Source organism: Grampus griseus (genome assembly GCF_964374135.1).
Source record: "Grampus griseus genome assembly, chromosome: 18".
Classification (NCBI taxonomy): domain Eukaryota; kingdom Metazoa; phylum Chordata; class Mammalia; order Artiodactyla; family Delphinidae; genus Grampus; species Grampus griseus.
In genome coordinates, this window is record NC_139012.1 from 68040434 (window position 1) to 68056902 (window position 16469).

The window sequence follows — 16469 nt, forward strand, 5'->3', positions numbered from 1 at the left end:
CAGAAGACCTAAATAGACATTTCTCCAAAGAAGATATACAGACTGCCAACAAACACATGAAAGAATGCTCAACATCATTAATCATTAGAGAAATGCAAATCAAAACTACAATGACATATCATCTCACACCGGTCAGAATGTCCATCATCAAAAAATCTAGAAACAGTAAATGCTGGAGAGGGTGTGGAGAAAAGAGAACCCTCTTGCACTGTTGGTGAGAATGTAAATTGATACAGCCACTATGGAGAACAGTATGGAGGTTCCTTAAAATACTAAAAATAGAACTACGATAGGACCCAGCAATCCCACTACTGGGCATATACCCTGAGAAAACCATAATTCAAAAAGAATCATGTACCACAATGTTCATTGCAGCACTATTTACAATAGCCAGGATGTGGAAGCAACCTAAGTGTCCATCGACAGATGAATGGATAAAGAAGATGTGGCACATATGTGCAATGGAATATTTCTTAGTCATAAAAAGAAATGAAATTGACTTATTTGTAGTGAGGTGGATGGACCTAGAGTCTGTCATACAGAGTGAAGTAAGTCAGAAAGAGAAAAACCAGTACCGTATGCTAACACATATATGGAATCTAAAAAAAAAAAAAAAAAAAAATGGTCATGAATAACCTAGGAGCAAGATGGGAATAAAGACGCAGACCTACAAGAGAATATACTTGAGGATACAGGGGAGGGGTAAGGGTAAGCTGGGACAAAGTGAGAGAGTTGGATGGACATATATACACTACCAAATGTAAAATAGATAGCTAGTGGGAAGCAGCCACATAGCACAGGGAGATCAGCTCAGTGCTTTGTGACCACCTAGAGGGGTGGGATAGGGAGGATGGGAGGGAGGGAGACACAAGGAGGAAGAGATATGGGGATATATGTGTATAAGTGATTCACTTTGTTATAAAACAAACTAACACACCACTGTAAAGCAATTATACTCCAATAAAGATGTTTAAAAAAAAATGAAAAAAACGGAATTCTCACCTTGTTCAACATAAGGGATTTCATACTGGAGAGAAACCCTAAAGTGAAATGAAATTGGGAAATTTATTATTAAGGTTTTATAATGGGGACGTAGACTTTTCCTATATAGGAGAATTGGGTGTTATAAATGTGCTCATTCTTTTCAAATTAATTTATTGATAATGTAATTCTTATTAAAACACAGAGCTGTTTTTTCTTAACTTCAATAACTGACTCTAAAGTTAATGAGATGAATAAATAGACAGGGATAACTGATAAGAGATTTTGGGGAGTTGACGGGACTCCTACAATATATAATAAAGCTAAAGTCATTAAAACTGAAAACAAATCAGTAAAACAAAATAGGTAGTATATTAGTTTGCTAGAGCTTCCATAGCAATGTACCACAGACAGGCTGAGATGAACCACAGAAACTTATTTTCTCACAGTTCTGGAGACTACAAGTCCAAGGGTGTGATGTTCACAGGGTTGGTTTCTTCTGAGGGCTTTCTTTCTGTGTCTTCACATGGTCTTCCCTCTACCTGTTTGTGTCCTAATTTCTTCTTATAATGAAATCAGTCATATTGGATTAGGGCTAAGCATATGATCTCATTTAACCTTAATGAGCTTTGTAAATGTCCTATCTCTAAATACAGTCACATCTGAGTACTGGGAGCGTAGGACTTCAACATATGAATTTGGGGGGAAGAAGCAGACACAGTTCAGTCCATAACAGAAAGAGATTCTAATTTATTAAAACATTGTACTAGTGTGAAATTCAGGGCCAGGTTACTAAGTTAATTAAAAAATTGTTTTCAGTTATCTATGAAAAAAAGGAGAAAATAATTTTCATTTATGAGACTTGTGGGAAATAGATTATTACAAAAACTGCACCAGACATTGAAATAGGAAAGTACCAAATGATCATTGTTTTAGTCTGCTTGGGCTATCATAACAAAGTACCGTAAGACTGCGTGGCTTAAACAACAGAAATTTATTTTCTTATAGTTCTAGATCCTGGAAGTCCAAGATCAAGGTGCCAGCCGATTTGGCCTCTAGTGCGGACCCATTTCCTGCCTTGCAGATGACCACCTTCTCATTGTGTTCTCACATGGCAGGCAGAACAAGCTATGGTGCCTCTTCCTTTTTTTGTAAGGGCAGCAGCCCTATTGGATTATGGCCCCACCCTTATGATCTCATTTAACTTTTATCACTTTCTCACAGACCCCACCTCCAACTAAAGTCACATGGGGTTAGGGCTTCAACATATGAATTTTAGAGGGACACAAACATTCCATAAAAATCATGAAGCTATCACTTTCTAATTACTGTCTTCCCCTTCCCACCATCAAGAAAGAACAACTTTAGCCTGCCTGCCCAAGTTTGGGAAAGGGCTTCTGGGCAGAGAACTGGAACCAAAGAGCCAATTACCAGTAATGTTTTATTGGAATCTGTGTCACCACACAGAGCTTTAAAAGAGCTAAAAGAGGGACTTCCCTGGCCATCCAGTGGTTGAGACTCCGTGCTTCCAATGCAGGGGGCATGGGTTTGATCCCTGGTCAGGGAACTAGGATTCTGCATGCTGCATGGCACTGCCAAAAAAAAAAGAAAAAAAACATGAGCTTCTTTTAAAGTGATGAATTATTCAATAAATTCCATTTGGAAAATTGGTATAATATTTAGAAAAATAATCCCTTTAGATCTTCACTGTATACTTAATTCTCAAAACTTCTGGGGGGACTTCCCTGGTGGTCCAGTGGCTAAGACTCTGTGCTCCTAATGCATGGGGCCCGGGTCCCATCCCTGGTCAGGGAACCAGAGCCCACATGCCGCAGCTAAGAGTTCGCATGCCGCAACTATGACCTGGGGCAGCCAAATAAATAAAACTTACTCTAAAATAAAACCTTGCAGATAGATTTAATATTTAAAATTATTAAATATTTAAAATTTAAAGATTTAAATACTTTAAAATGAACCAAGAAAATATAGATGAATGTATATTTGTTTATGAATAAAGAAGGCCTTTCTTAAAGAGCAATAAATCACTGAGGAAAACATGTTTATGTTTGACTTCCCTTGTGAAAATAGCTTCCCTTGATTTAAAGGAAAAAAGACCAATATGAGAAGTCAAACAGTAATCTGGGAAAGACATTGGTAGCCAAAATGATGGACAAAATGTTTATATTTTCACCACATCTATGTCCTCTGCAATTCAGTTAGAAAACACTAAGTTCCCAGTAGATAAATATGAGTAGGACACAGAGACAACTCATGAATATGGGAAAATATCCAACTTGTTTTTAAGTCAAAGAAATTTGTTGCCTATAAAAGAAGTAGAGATTTTTTTTTATAAGTGAAATAGGAACTTTATACATTACTGATAGCAGTGTAGTACTACCCTTTGGGGAAAAATTTTTGCAGTAAATTTCTTATGATGATAAAAATAATAATAACAAAAACAACTAAGTTTTATAGCAATTTCTGTGTGCCCTGCACTGCTTTAAGCCTTCACATGTTTTAATTAATCCTGTCAATATCCTATAGTGTAGGAACTTTAATTATCCTTATTTTACAGTTGAGAAATTGAGGCACAGGAAATGTAACTTGCTCAGGATCACAGAAATAAACTGGTGGAGACATGGCTTAAACCCACTAGTCCTACTTTGGGGATGTTTTTCCTCATGGAGTCTTCTGAAAATTTGCTGGGGGGCAACTTTACTCAAAGAGATAGTCTTTCCACCGTGCCCCCTTTTTGTACATGTTGGCATTTTTGTTCATGCAGTTCTTGCTGTTTGAATATTCTTTTTTACCCTCTCTGGCTTAGAACAGGTGTCATTCCCCCCAAGAAGCATTTTCTGTCCCTCTTCAATCTTGACCTCCCCATTTCTGATTCCCTTCTGCCACCTTCCAGATTGGATATCTTTCTTTGTGTACCATTACAACCAATTAACCAAAAATTTCTTAAATGTTCTGGCTATGTTTCTGTACTCCCCACCCCTCCCAACTTCTCCTACTGCTGATTGATGGCAGGGATTGTGTCTATTTTATTTTTGAATCCCTAGTGCCTCGTACAGTGCCACATAGTAGGCTCTTTCCTTTCCTTGTTAACATTTTCTTATTTTACAAAGTCTTTTCAAGTTAATATAACTCCATCACTGTAATCATAAATATAGTGAACAACACAAACATGAATGTCCATGTAGGGTCAAGTTTCAATCAGTTCAACTGTTTTCTTCTTAACAATTTAAAAATTATTATTTGGCATTGTTGTTTAGTTGGGCTTTGTTTGTTTTGTTTTTGTTAACGTGCTATCTCTCTTTGGGAAAAAAATGTCCATATCTGAAAGATAAGCCTCCACCTAATATTCTCTCGCTTTATGAACTTCCTCTTTTAAGGTCAATTTTGACCATGAAGCATATTTCTAGAATTTTTCAATTTTTGGTTTGATTTTGTTTTTCATTGTAGTGATTCTAGCCAAGATCCCTCTTTGAGACTGCAAAGCAATTTAATTTTTCCCTTCAAAGGTACAGTGCTTGTTTTTTGTTTGTTTTTAGAATTACTGCAAAAGCAGTGGTTTCATGGAGTTACTGCTCAGGGTATTTTTTCTCCCAAGAGACACAAATGTTTCTGCTAAATTTTTATCCTCACAATCTGTATTTTGATAGTTAAGTACACCTTAGGCCTTGATAGGTTGGCTGCTGTGGTGCTCAAGGTCAAGGATCATCTTTTTTAGGGTCACATTTATTGTGACCATCTAATGAGACCACCACATCTCTTACCTGGGCTGGTTTTAGATGGCTCTGAACATTCCTTAGTATCAGGATTATTCCAGAAACTTGCTATTTTGAATTGCTAATCTTATTCCCAGTTGAAAGCATAATTTAAACATTATTGCATTTTAAAGACAGATGAAAAACTATTTTTCAAAAAATTTGTAAAAATTACAAACCCCGGTATGAAATCAGTACTTCTGGCTTATCACAGAACAAAGTGTGGCAGGGAAAGTCAAACTCAGTGTGGTCCTTTTTCAGAAAAAGAAAACAGTTGACAGCAGGAAGCTGACCAAATTTGTGTGTGGGGGGCAATGCTGGTATGTGAAAAGAAAGCAAAAATTTTATCAATCTCCAGTTTTCTGGGTCTCCATCCACTTATTAAGCATTTGGATTGACTTTGAACTTCCGGTTTGGAAGAGCGTTCCTGCCCCTCTCTTTGGTAGACCACATCTGATTAGAAATGAGAGTGAGGGCAGGGTTGTGTTAAGGTTGCGGAGGTTGGCAATGGTGTGAGCTAGTAAATCTTTCTGCTTAGACTCCTCCATCAGCCATTATGTAGCAGAAGTTGCCCCATATATGCAAAGAGCATTTAAAGTTTAGAAACACCATTTTTTCTCTCTACAAAGTGTGACTTTCAAGACTCAAAAAAAAAAAAAAAAAATTAGCTTTGGGCCTTGGAGCCGAAAAGGAGGTTTTAATTCTCGGCTGCATCCTCCTCCTCCTCCCAGAGCAAGAAGACAAATGTTTTGGCCTCAGTAGCCAAAGGGATTTAGTGAAAGAAAACTGCTTACAGATAAGAGAAGATACCTGAATAGGTAGCCGAAGGTAAAGAGTGTTGCCATAACACAGCAGATAAGAGGACACACTTTCAAGTCAGAACAAACTGGTTGAAACCCCAGTTCCCCATTTATTACTTTGTCATCTTAATACTGTTATTTGACATCTCTGAACCTTGTTTTCCTCATCTGTAAAATGGGTCAGTTTTTGTAAATGAGGATTAAATTAGTTTATATGTAAGGTATTGTGTGCTTTTAACACAGCAAACACATAATTGGTAGTTGTTGAACGGACTTCAGAATTCTTTTGCAAAGGAAAAAAATGAATATGACATTGGACGGGAAGCTAGTACTCCTTAGGCTGTAATATATGGATATTTCAAGTTCCAAGGAAAGAAACATGTTCCTGATATTTCCTCTAATAGAATTCCTTATAAGGATACACAAGGAACTAAAGACAAAAGGGGGTGGAGAGTAAGAAGACCAGGAATCACAATAGTGACAGTGAGGCCGGCTGGGTGGGAATAGGTGAGTCTGGTGTCTGCACAGATCCTGTGTAACGGAGAACGCACGCTTAGACATGAGTTCCCTCCAGTGCATCTGTGTTACTAATAAAGTCCAGTATAGTAATGGAGTAGGACTGAGCTAATTAATGTTGTTTTAATGAATAAATGAGAGGTGGTGAGGTGAGCTTGACCATCCCCACCTCTTCACTCAGGTGGTGAATGGAAAACCCGTTATGAGACACAACTTGAATTGAATGACCAACTAGAAAAGCAGATTGTTTCTCTCAAAGAGAAAATGGAAAAAATCTGTGGAAATCCTTCAGGTACAGAAGCGCCTATATATATGTTTTATAAGTGGAGTTAAAATTGATAAAACATCAGTTGCTCATATTTGCTTTATTGTAGACAGACTGTCTTCTATTCGTGTCTATGAATGCATGCCAGTGGTGAGTAAAAGATGTTGAAACAAAAGGAATAATTGAAGGAAATTATGTGTACTTTTCCCCAGACAGATTTCAAACAAAAGTTTAAAGACTGTGACAAGGTCCAAATAAAATATCTTATTCAGTGGAGCTTTCCTGTGATGTAAAGAATCCTATAAACAAGGCCTTCAGCTTGGTCTCTCCTGTAAAAAGCTGGGCAGGGATTCTGTTGCAGGTACAAACAAAATGGAAGTGAAAGGATCTCAGTGGTCAGGCTGGGGGGAAACCTGAGTGTATTCCTTACAACCTGAAAGAGCCTGTTTAACTCAGAAATACCTCTCTCATACCCATCTAAAGCAGTTCCATTCTAGTTCCTAGAACCCATAAATTACCCTGTAACCGCACTGGGCTGCTTCACCTACTTTTTCTTTTGGTTGCCCTAGTGACATCTTTCGTCTTTTGAGAGGTAATTTAAATCTCCGATAAATGAATTTATGTTTTCTACTTTACAAAGAGTATTCGTTTGTTTTTCATTCATTCAAATATTTGTTAATATTTTTTTTAATGTAGAGGAGGCCCAAAGCATGACTTATGTTGAACTCTTTCTGAATTTTTATTTCAAGAATACTCAGAAAAACATGGAAATCTCGTAAATAAACCAAGGGTACTTTGCATGAAAATGAAAATACAATACTCAGCTAAATTGGCAGGACTTAATATTACACTAATAATTATAATAACTCGTCCTAAATTAAACATATGTAATATGCAAATTAACTTATGTACATTATTTCAGTCTTGCAACAAACCCCATGACATACAATTTTATATTGTTATTTTAATACATGTGATTCTAAGCTTAAAGAGATTGAATGATTTACTCAGTTTCACACAGTCTGGAAATGTGGAGTCAGAGTCTCTCCCTCTTAAACCTCTGCCATTTAACTCTGCTATACCAACAGCCGTTTGATACTGCTGATCAGAAATAATGTGTTTCTCAGTAGCTGTAGGTAGAGCACTAAGCTGCCTGCTGTATTCACAGAAGCCCTGGGCATTTATGGAGAGCGCTCTTTGAATAACTGCAAACCTTTAGTGAAAGACATAGAAAAATCTTGTATTTTTGTTAATGAATTGAGGGAGAAATTAACTTTTTTGCAGACCTCTCTGTTATTTACAACCCAGAAATACCCTTATGTCTGTGTGTTGGAAAGTCAGGAAAATAACGTGTGTTTCTTTGTTGTTGGAAAAGTGGTGAAGTTTTGTCCTCTGCCATGGAGTCATAGCTCCATCTTGTGGTATCTAGAAATTGCTGCAAGGGCTCTTTTAAGCTTAGTGTTTCTTAACTGTAGGTAGAATTTTATTACTACCTACAGAATATAAAATATCAAGTTCTACCTACAGAATATAATATATTCTGGCTTCCTGCTTCTTGACAGCCTACCCCCAGTCATAGCTCAAGAAACGGGGTATCTAGCCTCCTGGAGGGTAGCAACAAGTGCTGGTGTGACATGGGAGAAGACTCTGTAGCATATCTAAGAAGCATTTAATCAGTTTCCTCATTGCTACCTCAGACTCTGTAATTTATTCATGTTCACAAAAATACACTTATTTCCCTTGATGAATTTGTGTTATTCTTGAAGAAAATGTCTTTCTCTAAGAGGTTTAGATCTGGAGGCAGAGAATTACATTTCTCTTCAGTAAAGAACAAAAGAAATGTTAGAAGAACCAAGAGTGGGGCCACATACTAAGCAGAAGGAAAGTTCAGGCTCTTAAAGAGCTAGTCCTCTCTATTCTCTGGGCAGATGCCCTGAGTACCTGGGTTTTCTTACACAGTGGAATCCAGGGGGCGTTTGTCTGAAGAGCAGGGATTAGGAATCTAACCAGGGAGTTGGTGATGGAAGTAGCCAACTACTGAGCAAAAAGCATTGGGGATCCAAAAATCCTATATCCAGGATAGGAAAGAAATCTCTCTTTTCCGAGGACAAAAGCAATAGTCTTATTCTTTATATCAGAGACAATATTTGTGAGATTCAGACATGTACCATTTGTATAATACAAACATTTTTGGTTTTCTGTTAGGTTGATAATCAGAGAAAAGGGCCTAAATTAGTTGTTTTGTGGGACAGAGTATGACTTCAAATGCTATTTGTAAATTTACTGACTCTCTATCCTTGTTGTAGATTGCTTAGTCTTTAGGAGTAACCTGAACCCACATACTTAAGAAACTGATGTCAGTTAGTTTGAATACTGATTTTGAGTAACTTCAAAGTGCAGCTTTGCTTATGAGCAACAGAAGGATGAGCACTGGTTTTTGACCTGTGCATGTCTAATTTCTTTAAATGTTCTCATTAGAAAAAGAAATATGAAACATCCAATAAGTTATTTTCAACCTGGACCACTAAAGTGGACTTGATTTTAATATTTTAGAAAAAAGTATTTACTTAAGTGAGAGTGGGGTTCTAGTCCTTGTTTGGATACAGATGGGCTTCAAGCCTTCAACCTTTCTGAAGATTGCTTTTCTCATCTGAAGGCAGTATGCTTAGATAAACTTTAAAGTGCCTTACAGTGATATAATTTGTTAAACTTTAATTTTAGCAAGATGTCTCAGTTAAGGGTTATGTTTGGCTGCATATAGGAGAAAGGCTTAAACAAGTAAGGTATTTTGGAGCTTTTCCTCATGTAACAGGAAAGGTGGAAGGTATGCAGTCCAGGGTTGGTGCAGTGGCTCTATAATGCCTTCAGGAATCCAGACTCCTCCTGACTTTCCACTCTGCCGTCCTTTAATGAGTGGCTTTGTCCCTATGCTCACAAGATGGCTTCTCACTTGCTTCACAGTCTCATTCAAGGAAAGACGTAGGAGAAGGGAAAAGGGAAAGGTGAAAGCTAGTCAAGTCAGCTTCCTCTTAACGAGCTGCACCCAGCAGTTTCCCTGTACATCTCATTGGTTAGAACTTTATCACCTGGCCACCCATGTTTGCAAGGAAGGCTGAGATTTGTAGTGTTTTAACTGAGCATAGTAGGACGAAGGGGAAGATGGACATTGGATGTGCAGTCAGTTCCATCTGCCACACACAAGCTCTATCACCACATTTCATTTTAAGGTAATATGTATTTATTTAGTATTATTTGGAAAATAAAAGAGAAGAAAAGTATTAAGTTAAACACATCTACTGTTGTCTTCTTAGTAATTTTTGGTATGTATATATATTGATTAAAAGGAACAACTCAATAGATAAGACAACCAAAAGGGGAAAAAAGGAATAAAAAAAAGGACTGCACTTTTAAAAAAATATGTAATTGTAACCTTACTTCATGGACAATTTTGTATTCTATTGGTATGTTCACCATGGACAATTAAATCAATTATTTCTTATGTTTTCTTCATGTACATTTTTAAGGGCTACATTATATTCCATTGCATTGGATTATTAATGTTCAATTACTTTCCCCTATAGTTAAATAGTTTAGGGTATTTCTGGTTTCAATTTTAAATACAACAAAACCCACAGAGGACAATATGGCAAAAAATATATTGTAGTATTTGCAAATCTTTGGATTTTTGTCACTTTTTGACCTCAACTTTTTTAATGAAAATACTTTATAGAGTCGAGGCAAGATGATCTTGGATTTAGTATATGCCATTCCAGTTTATTTTAAAATACCTTTCTAGGGCTTCCCTGGTGGCACAGTGGTTGAGAGTCCGCCTGCCGATGCAGGGGACGCAGGTCCGTGCCCCGGTCCGGGAAGATCCCACATGCCGCGGAGCAGCTGGGCCCGTGAGCCATGGCCGCTGAGCCTGCGCGTCTGGAGCCTGTGCTCCGCAACGGGAGAGGCCTCAACAGTGAGAGGCCCGCATACCACACACACAAAAATAATAAAATACCTTTCTACATATATTGTGTCTAAACATTCATATAAAAAAATCATGCTGTATGTGGCATTCTTCTAATTTTTTTATTCTATCCATGTTAATACATAAAGATCTAGTAAATTTTATCTGCTGTATAGTATTCCATTAGATGTATATATCCTAATTTATGTATTCATTCCTCTATTTCAGTACATTGAAGACTTTTCAAAATCTCACTATGACAAACATTGCCAAGGTGAACATCCTTATAAATGTCTCTGAGTACAGAGTGTTCCTCTGGACTTTGCTAACTTTTCTGCAAAGGCTAGAGAGTAAATATTTTCAGCTTTGTAGGTCACCCCATCTCCCTTGCAACTACACATTTTCACTGCTGTGTTCTAACACATCTTCCTTTACAAAAACAGGCCGCAGCCAGATTTGGTGCCCAGGCTGTAATTTGCTGGCTCTTGCTTTAGGGCAGTGGTCCTCAAACTTCCATAGAAACAGAATCACCTGGAGAACTTCATAAAAATATAAAGTTCAGCCCCATTCTTTATCCAGCTTGCTACCTCTGCAGTCTTTATTAGTTCTCCAGCTAACTCGAATACACACAGAAGTTTGAGAACCGCTGCTCTAGCACACTTATAGCAGAGTTTTTAGATCACGAGATATGCACATATTCAAATTTTCAAATAAAGATAACGTCACTCTCGATCGATCTATCTAAAGACACCCCAGGTCTACAGTTAGCTCAGTATGTCAGGAATAAATAAGAGAGGTGATGGGAGATGAGCTTGGAAATACATGCAAGGACTACATAATAAAGGATTTTGTATCCATGTTAGGGAGTGTGAACTTTTTATATGTGATGGGAAGCTACTGAAGTATTTTGTATACAGTTTTAAAGTCATCTCCTACCCCACCCCCCAGGACTCCCCAGGGATGGGTGAGACTTGAAGCAGGAAAACCAGTTAGGATGCTCTTGTAATAATCTAAGGGAAGGTGTTTTTCAGCTTGGACAGTAGTATATGGGGATGGAGCAGAGGTGACAGATTGAAGAGATGTTGAGGAATGTGGATTTTATACGTATCTAGATACTCGGGTGAGAGTGGGAGAGGATTTGAGGATGGTTAAGCTTGAATAACTTTGTGGATTAAAAGGAGCAGGGCTCTAGAAATCAGAACTGGTGGGGATAATAAGAAATGACTTAGGTTTGTATGTATTACACAGATACCAGTGGTCAGTCAGCAACTGGAAATAGTTTTAGACTGCAGAACGTTGTCTCTCTGGAAATAGAGGCCATGGAGTCATCAGTGTCACTTGAAGTCATGAAAGTTTAAAGATTGCTCAGGCAAAAATATATAGTCTCACAAATAGGATTGAGGATTGAACCCTGGGAAATACTAACATTTAAGGTAATTCAGTGAAGATCAATGAGAAGGAAAAATATTGAAAAAGGATGAGGGGGAGAAGTGGGCAAGAGTGGCATCCCAGAAGCCAAGGGAGGAGAAGGTTTATGAATGATCAGCAAAAGGATATTCTCCAGGAAACTTCTGGTGCAGGGTAGGATAGAGCGCATGGTCCATAGTTTGGGCAAATTATTCAGAGGCAAAGGATGTAAGCAAGTGCTAACCAGAAGAGAGGATATTGGGGGAAAGAAGTGGTGCAGAGGAAAGTAGGGGTGAGAAAATGGAGTGAGTGTAAGCCATGGAAACATGGCTTCTGGAATTAAACTGTTCTGGTTCAAATTCAAACTATGGGACACTAAGGAAGTTAGTTCATCTCTCTGGGGCTTAATTTCCTCATCTGTAAAATAGAGTTAGTTAAACTCTCTTGTACGGTTGTCATGCAGACTACTAGAGATATGTCAAGCCAAAAGCATAGTGGCTGACAGAGTGAGCAGCGTGTTAGTTCTCTTCCTTCCTTCCCTTGATAAAGGAGAAGTAAAATTTCATTAAAACAAGTCTGTTGTGAGATTAACCTTAATCTATTTGGAAGGAATAAGGGCAAGGGTAAGGCCCAGAGATGTGCAATCTGTTTGACTTATTTAGCTCTGCTGTTACACAGTTGTGAATCTTCTGGTACCTTCTTAAAGCTCTCGCAGAATTTTGTGGTTCTTTGTACCTGCCCAGAAAGCAGGGGCTTCTGCAGGGAGTTAAAGCTTCTAATAAAAAGCACAGAACCTTTACTTCCCTTGGGCTAGCTGGGTGTACATTTTCTAGCCCCTTCTGTTTGTGTCCACCAGAAAAAGAATGTAGAGGCTCCCTAATGTATCAGGAATTTGCAGGTGTGTCCTGCAAAGATCTGTAGCCTTTCTGGAAGGCTAGAATCTGTTTTAAGCATACCAAATAACTAAAAGTTAAGGCTAATCCGGCTGTTTCACCTCTGATGAGCAATAGCTATTTCTCAGGTTCTGACCTGGCCCTCCAGGCCTCTTCATTAATCTCTAGTTAGGTAGTTAGGTTACAGAGCTAAGGGTGCACTGTGCTCTTTATCAGAGCTTGATGGCTCACACCGTGCAGCCCTGCAGAGGGTTCCCCAGCAATAAACTGAGTAATCTTTCAGTGCTTTACTGTCACTACTCACATTTGGCAGTGCATGTCTTGCTTCCTAGATTAGCTTGTTCAGGCCAAGTCAAGCTTAGTACCTCTGATACTGTGCCACAAACAGGAAAGAGGGTTGGCTCCTCTACTTCCCAACTTCCCTTTACTGCCCAGCACTGCTGCATCCTTAGCTGCTGGTCAGTCTTTCGAGTAGTGGTTCTTTAATTTTCAAACTCTATAAGAATCACATGGATAATTTATTGAAAGTATACATTCTGGGCATTACTCCCAGAGATCCTCATTTCGTAGGTCTAGGGTAAGCCCTGAACATTGGTCTTTTTAGCAGGCATTTCAATAGGTTCTATTACAGAGCACAATCTGGGAAAAAGAAACAAACCAATTTAAGGAATTTATATCCCTCAGAGAAAGATGTGCAAGACAGCATGTCTTGCGACAAGAGTTACTATAAAGTCTTTATCACCAACTTCCACCATTTCCCTGTGGTCAACTCTACGACAGCGGGAGTCTTGGTCCTTGACTCATCTGGAATCAAAATCAATGACACCTTATCTCAGTCTGTTTGGGCTGTTAAAAAAAAAATACTACAGACTGGGTGGTTTATAAGCAACAGAAATTTATTTGTCACAGTTCTGGAGGCTGAGAAGTCCGGGATTAAGACACCAGCAGATTCAGTGCTTGGTAAGGGCTCGCTTTCTGGTTCATAGACAACGCCTTCTTGCTGTGTCTTCACATGGTGGAAAGGGTAAGGGAGCTCTGGGGGATCTATTTTATAAGAACATTAATCCTATTCATGAGGGCTCAAACCTCATAACCTAAGCATCTCCCATGATACCATCACATCAGGCGTTGGGATTTTAATATGTGAATTGGGGGGGGGCACAAACATTCAGACCATAGCACCCCTATTTCTCTCTGCTTCTAATTTTTCCATCAGTGTACTCTCCTTTGTTTTCCACTACATCCAGACAACTTGGACCCTTCAAGGAAACCTCTTACCAGCACACATGCTCTGTCAATCAGATGGTTAGAGCACAGGAGATCCCGCTCCTAAAACCAACAAGACGGCCTGGTGGAGGGAGGCACAAGGGAGGGAAGATATCTAGTCTCACCTCAAATGTCCTCTGCAGGACTCTTGGTCAATTTGTAGAGAATCAATTTCTAGAAAGCCAATTTGCCGAAATTCAAATCCTTACTACGTCCTTATAAATATAAGCTTAAGGCATTTAAAGAAAGGTTCAATTAGCTAAAAACTAAGTCTGTAGAATCAATATGAGGTATTATGTTATAGGCATCACCAGATTCGTGTTCTCCCCAAAGATCAGAATGGTTAATTTGGAGACAGGTGTAGCCTCAAATCAGAGAAAAGCTACAGATTTTATTTATAAATCTAATAACAATGTTGTCCACCAGGGGGCGCTTGTCATTTAAGCATGCAGAACGGCGTGCTCATTCATTGTTGCAATTGCTTTCACTAAGAGGTACAGCATATCTAGGAGTTGTGATTAATTGTATTCTCAGGGTTTTCTCTTGTAAGCATTCAATAGAGTGATTTTTTAAGCTTGTAGTTTTTATGTGCTCCTCAGTATAGTAATTGCGATTGTTTTAAAAAAAAAATAAGTGGCTAATAGAGCTTCTTTTCCACTTGGTATAGATGAAAGGGACTTAAAAAAAATCTAAGTATATTTGATTTCAGGTATGTGAATAGTATCCTGAAATTTCTTATTCTTTCCGTGTTGTTTCAATCTCCTGTTGGAAGGTGACTTTTTACAAGCAAATTAAGACATGAATATAGGTGAAGTATGATACTGTTTGGAATGCTAAGATCTGTTTAGTTTCAAAAACAAAACAGAACAGCTTTTCCATGATAGTAAGAATTAATTTTGTGTGTGCGTGATTTGGGGTGGGCTGGGTAGTTTCTAGTGGTGTCTTCAATTTAGCTGTAGCTTTAGGATATCTTTTTAGGCTGCAGTTTTCTAGTACATGATGACTGATTATATAATCAGATAAAACCAGCTCCTTGGGAAAACCAAGAACTTTAAGTTGTGGGTCTTCTAATGAACTGGAAGTGATGGGATGAGAGACTATGTGCCTATGATGAAATCGTTTTTAAATACTAGTTTATTTTGAAGTAAGTAAAATAAAGAATCAAACTCTAGAATGAACCTTAAGGTTATTATATTATGGTTTTATAATTTTTAAAGGATTTCTGATGTGTATAATTATTTTATAATTGGAATCACAAATGTATTGCTTTTAATGGTCCAAGGTACTTAATGACTAATGTAGTTTTGCAAAATCCAAAATGTGTTCTCATTTTCTCTCTAGGCAATTTTTAAAATTATTTACTTACATAACACTTTACTTTTTAGAGCAGTTTTGGGTTCACAACAAAATTGGGAGGAAGGTATGGAGATTTCTCATATACCCTCTACCCCACACATGCATGGCCGTTCCCCTTATCGACATCACTCATCAAAATGAACCTAAATTGACCCATCATAATCACCCGAAGTCCATAGTTTACCCTAGGGTTTACTTTTGATGTTGTACATTCTATGCGTTTGGACAAACATATTAACAAATTTTGGAAGACCCTCAGTTGGAGGAATAGTCATTGACTTAGAGTTGAGGAAGAAACAGCAAAGTGCCTGCCGAGAGGAATATCAGTGAAATTAGAGCAGTCACTCTTCAGACCCGCTTAGTGCCTTAGAACTTGGCAGCACCAGGTGCTGAAGAAGGTGGAGGTGAGGATGGAGCTGGAAACTGAGAGATTAATTGAACATATATACGTACATGGAGCAGTTAGTTACTGGGACCCCTCTGCCACCCCATGTGCCAGGATACTCTCCTTCAGTCAGTCGTCTATTTTCTGGAAAAAAATTAAGCTGCAGTAGCTTTGGACTTTGGGCCTTCAGGCACAGATGAGGGTGAGAGTGAGATACAGGTCTAAAATAATATAATTAAATGAAAATATGTGATCTGGATAATGGAACTCTCAGCTCTCTCCAACTTGCCCTACTCCCAGAAAACCAGCAGCTAGGATTAACCCTCAAAGAGTAGGAGATTGGAGGATTCTTCATTTGAAAAACTGAAATGCCCTTAAGAAAAGCAGTCAGTCTGTCCACTCAGAGAATGCACCTCACAGACTTCCCAGAACAGGAAGGTTAACTGACTGAGGACCCTTGGTGTTGGGCTCGAAATCCATCCCTGCTTTTCATCAAGACCTCACCTCCCACAGGCTGTTCCAGGCCCATGATCAGGTGCAGTGGGGATACCAAGGCAGACCTATTCCTAGGAAATATGGGACCCCACTGTCAGTGACTTTGGCTTAAGGATTCCCTGCTGGCTTTGCCAGACTTTCCTTAGGCTGCATGCCTGCCTGGGATGCTTCCACTTCCAGGACCTTCTCTCCCTCTCCCCTTCACTGGGGGTCAGACTTGCATTACAGTTGACTACTTTCCCAGCCCTCTCCTGTTCCTTCCCTGTTTCCTTTCACACAGACATTTCTAATAATAGAATCTTTTCACATTTAACCCCATCTTGTTATCTGCTTCTCAGAAGACCACATCTACAACTAGAGGTACTGGGAGTGACATG

The 16469-nt window shown here is 38.6% G+C and overlaps 1 protein-coding gene across 1 annotated transcript in view; it reads left to right on the plus strand.

Moving 5' to 3' along the window:
* The window catches only part of CCDC169 (coiled-coil domain containing 169), a gene marked incomplete at its 3' end in the record, with an annotated part of 42216 nt that overhangs the window by 11592 nt on the left and 14155 nt on the right, over positions 1 to 16469 (plus strand). The window contains 2 exon segments of the mRNA XM_082675552.1: positions 6249 to 6359; positions 6442 to 6482. Coding sequence (XP_082531678.1) covers positions 6249 to 6359; positions 6442 to 6482 — 152 coding nt within the window.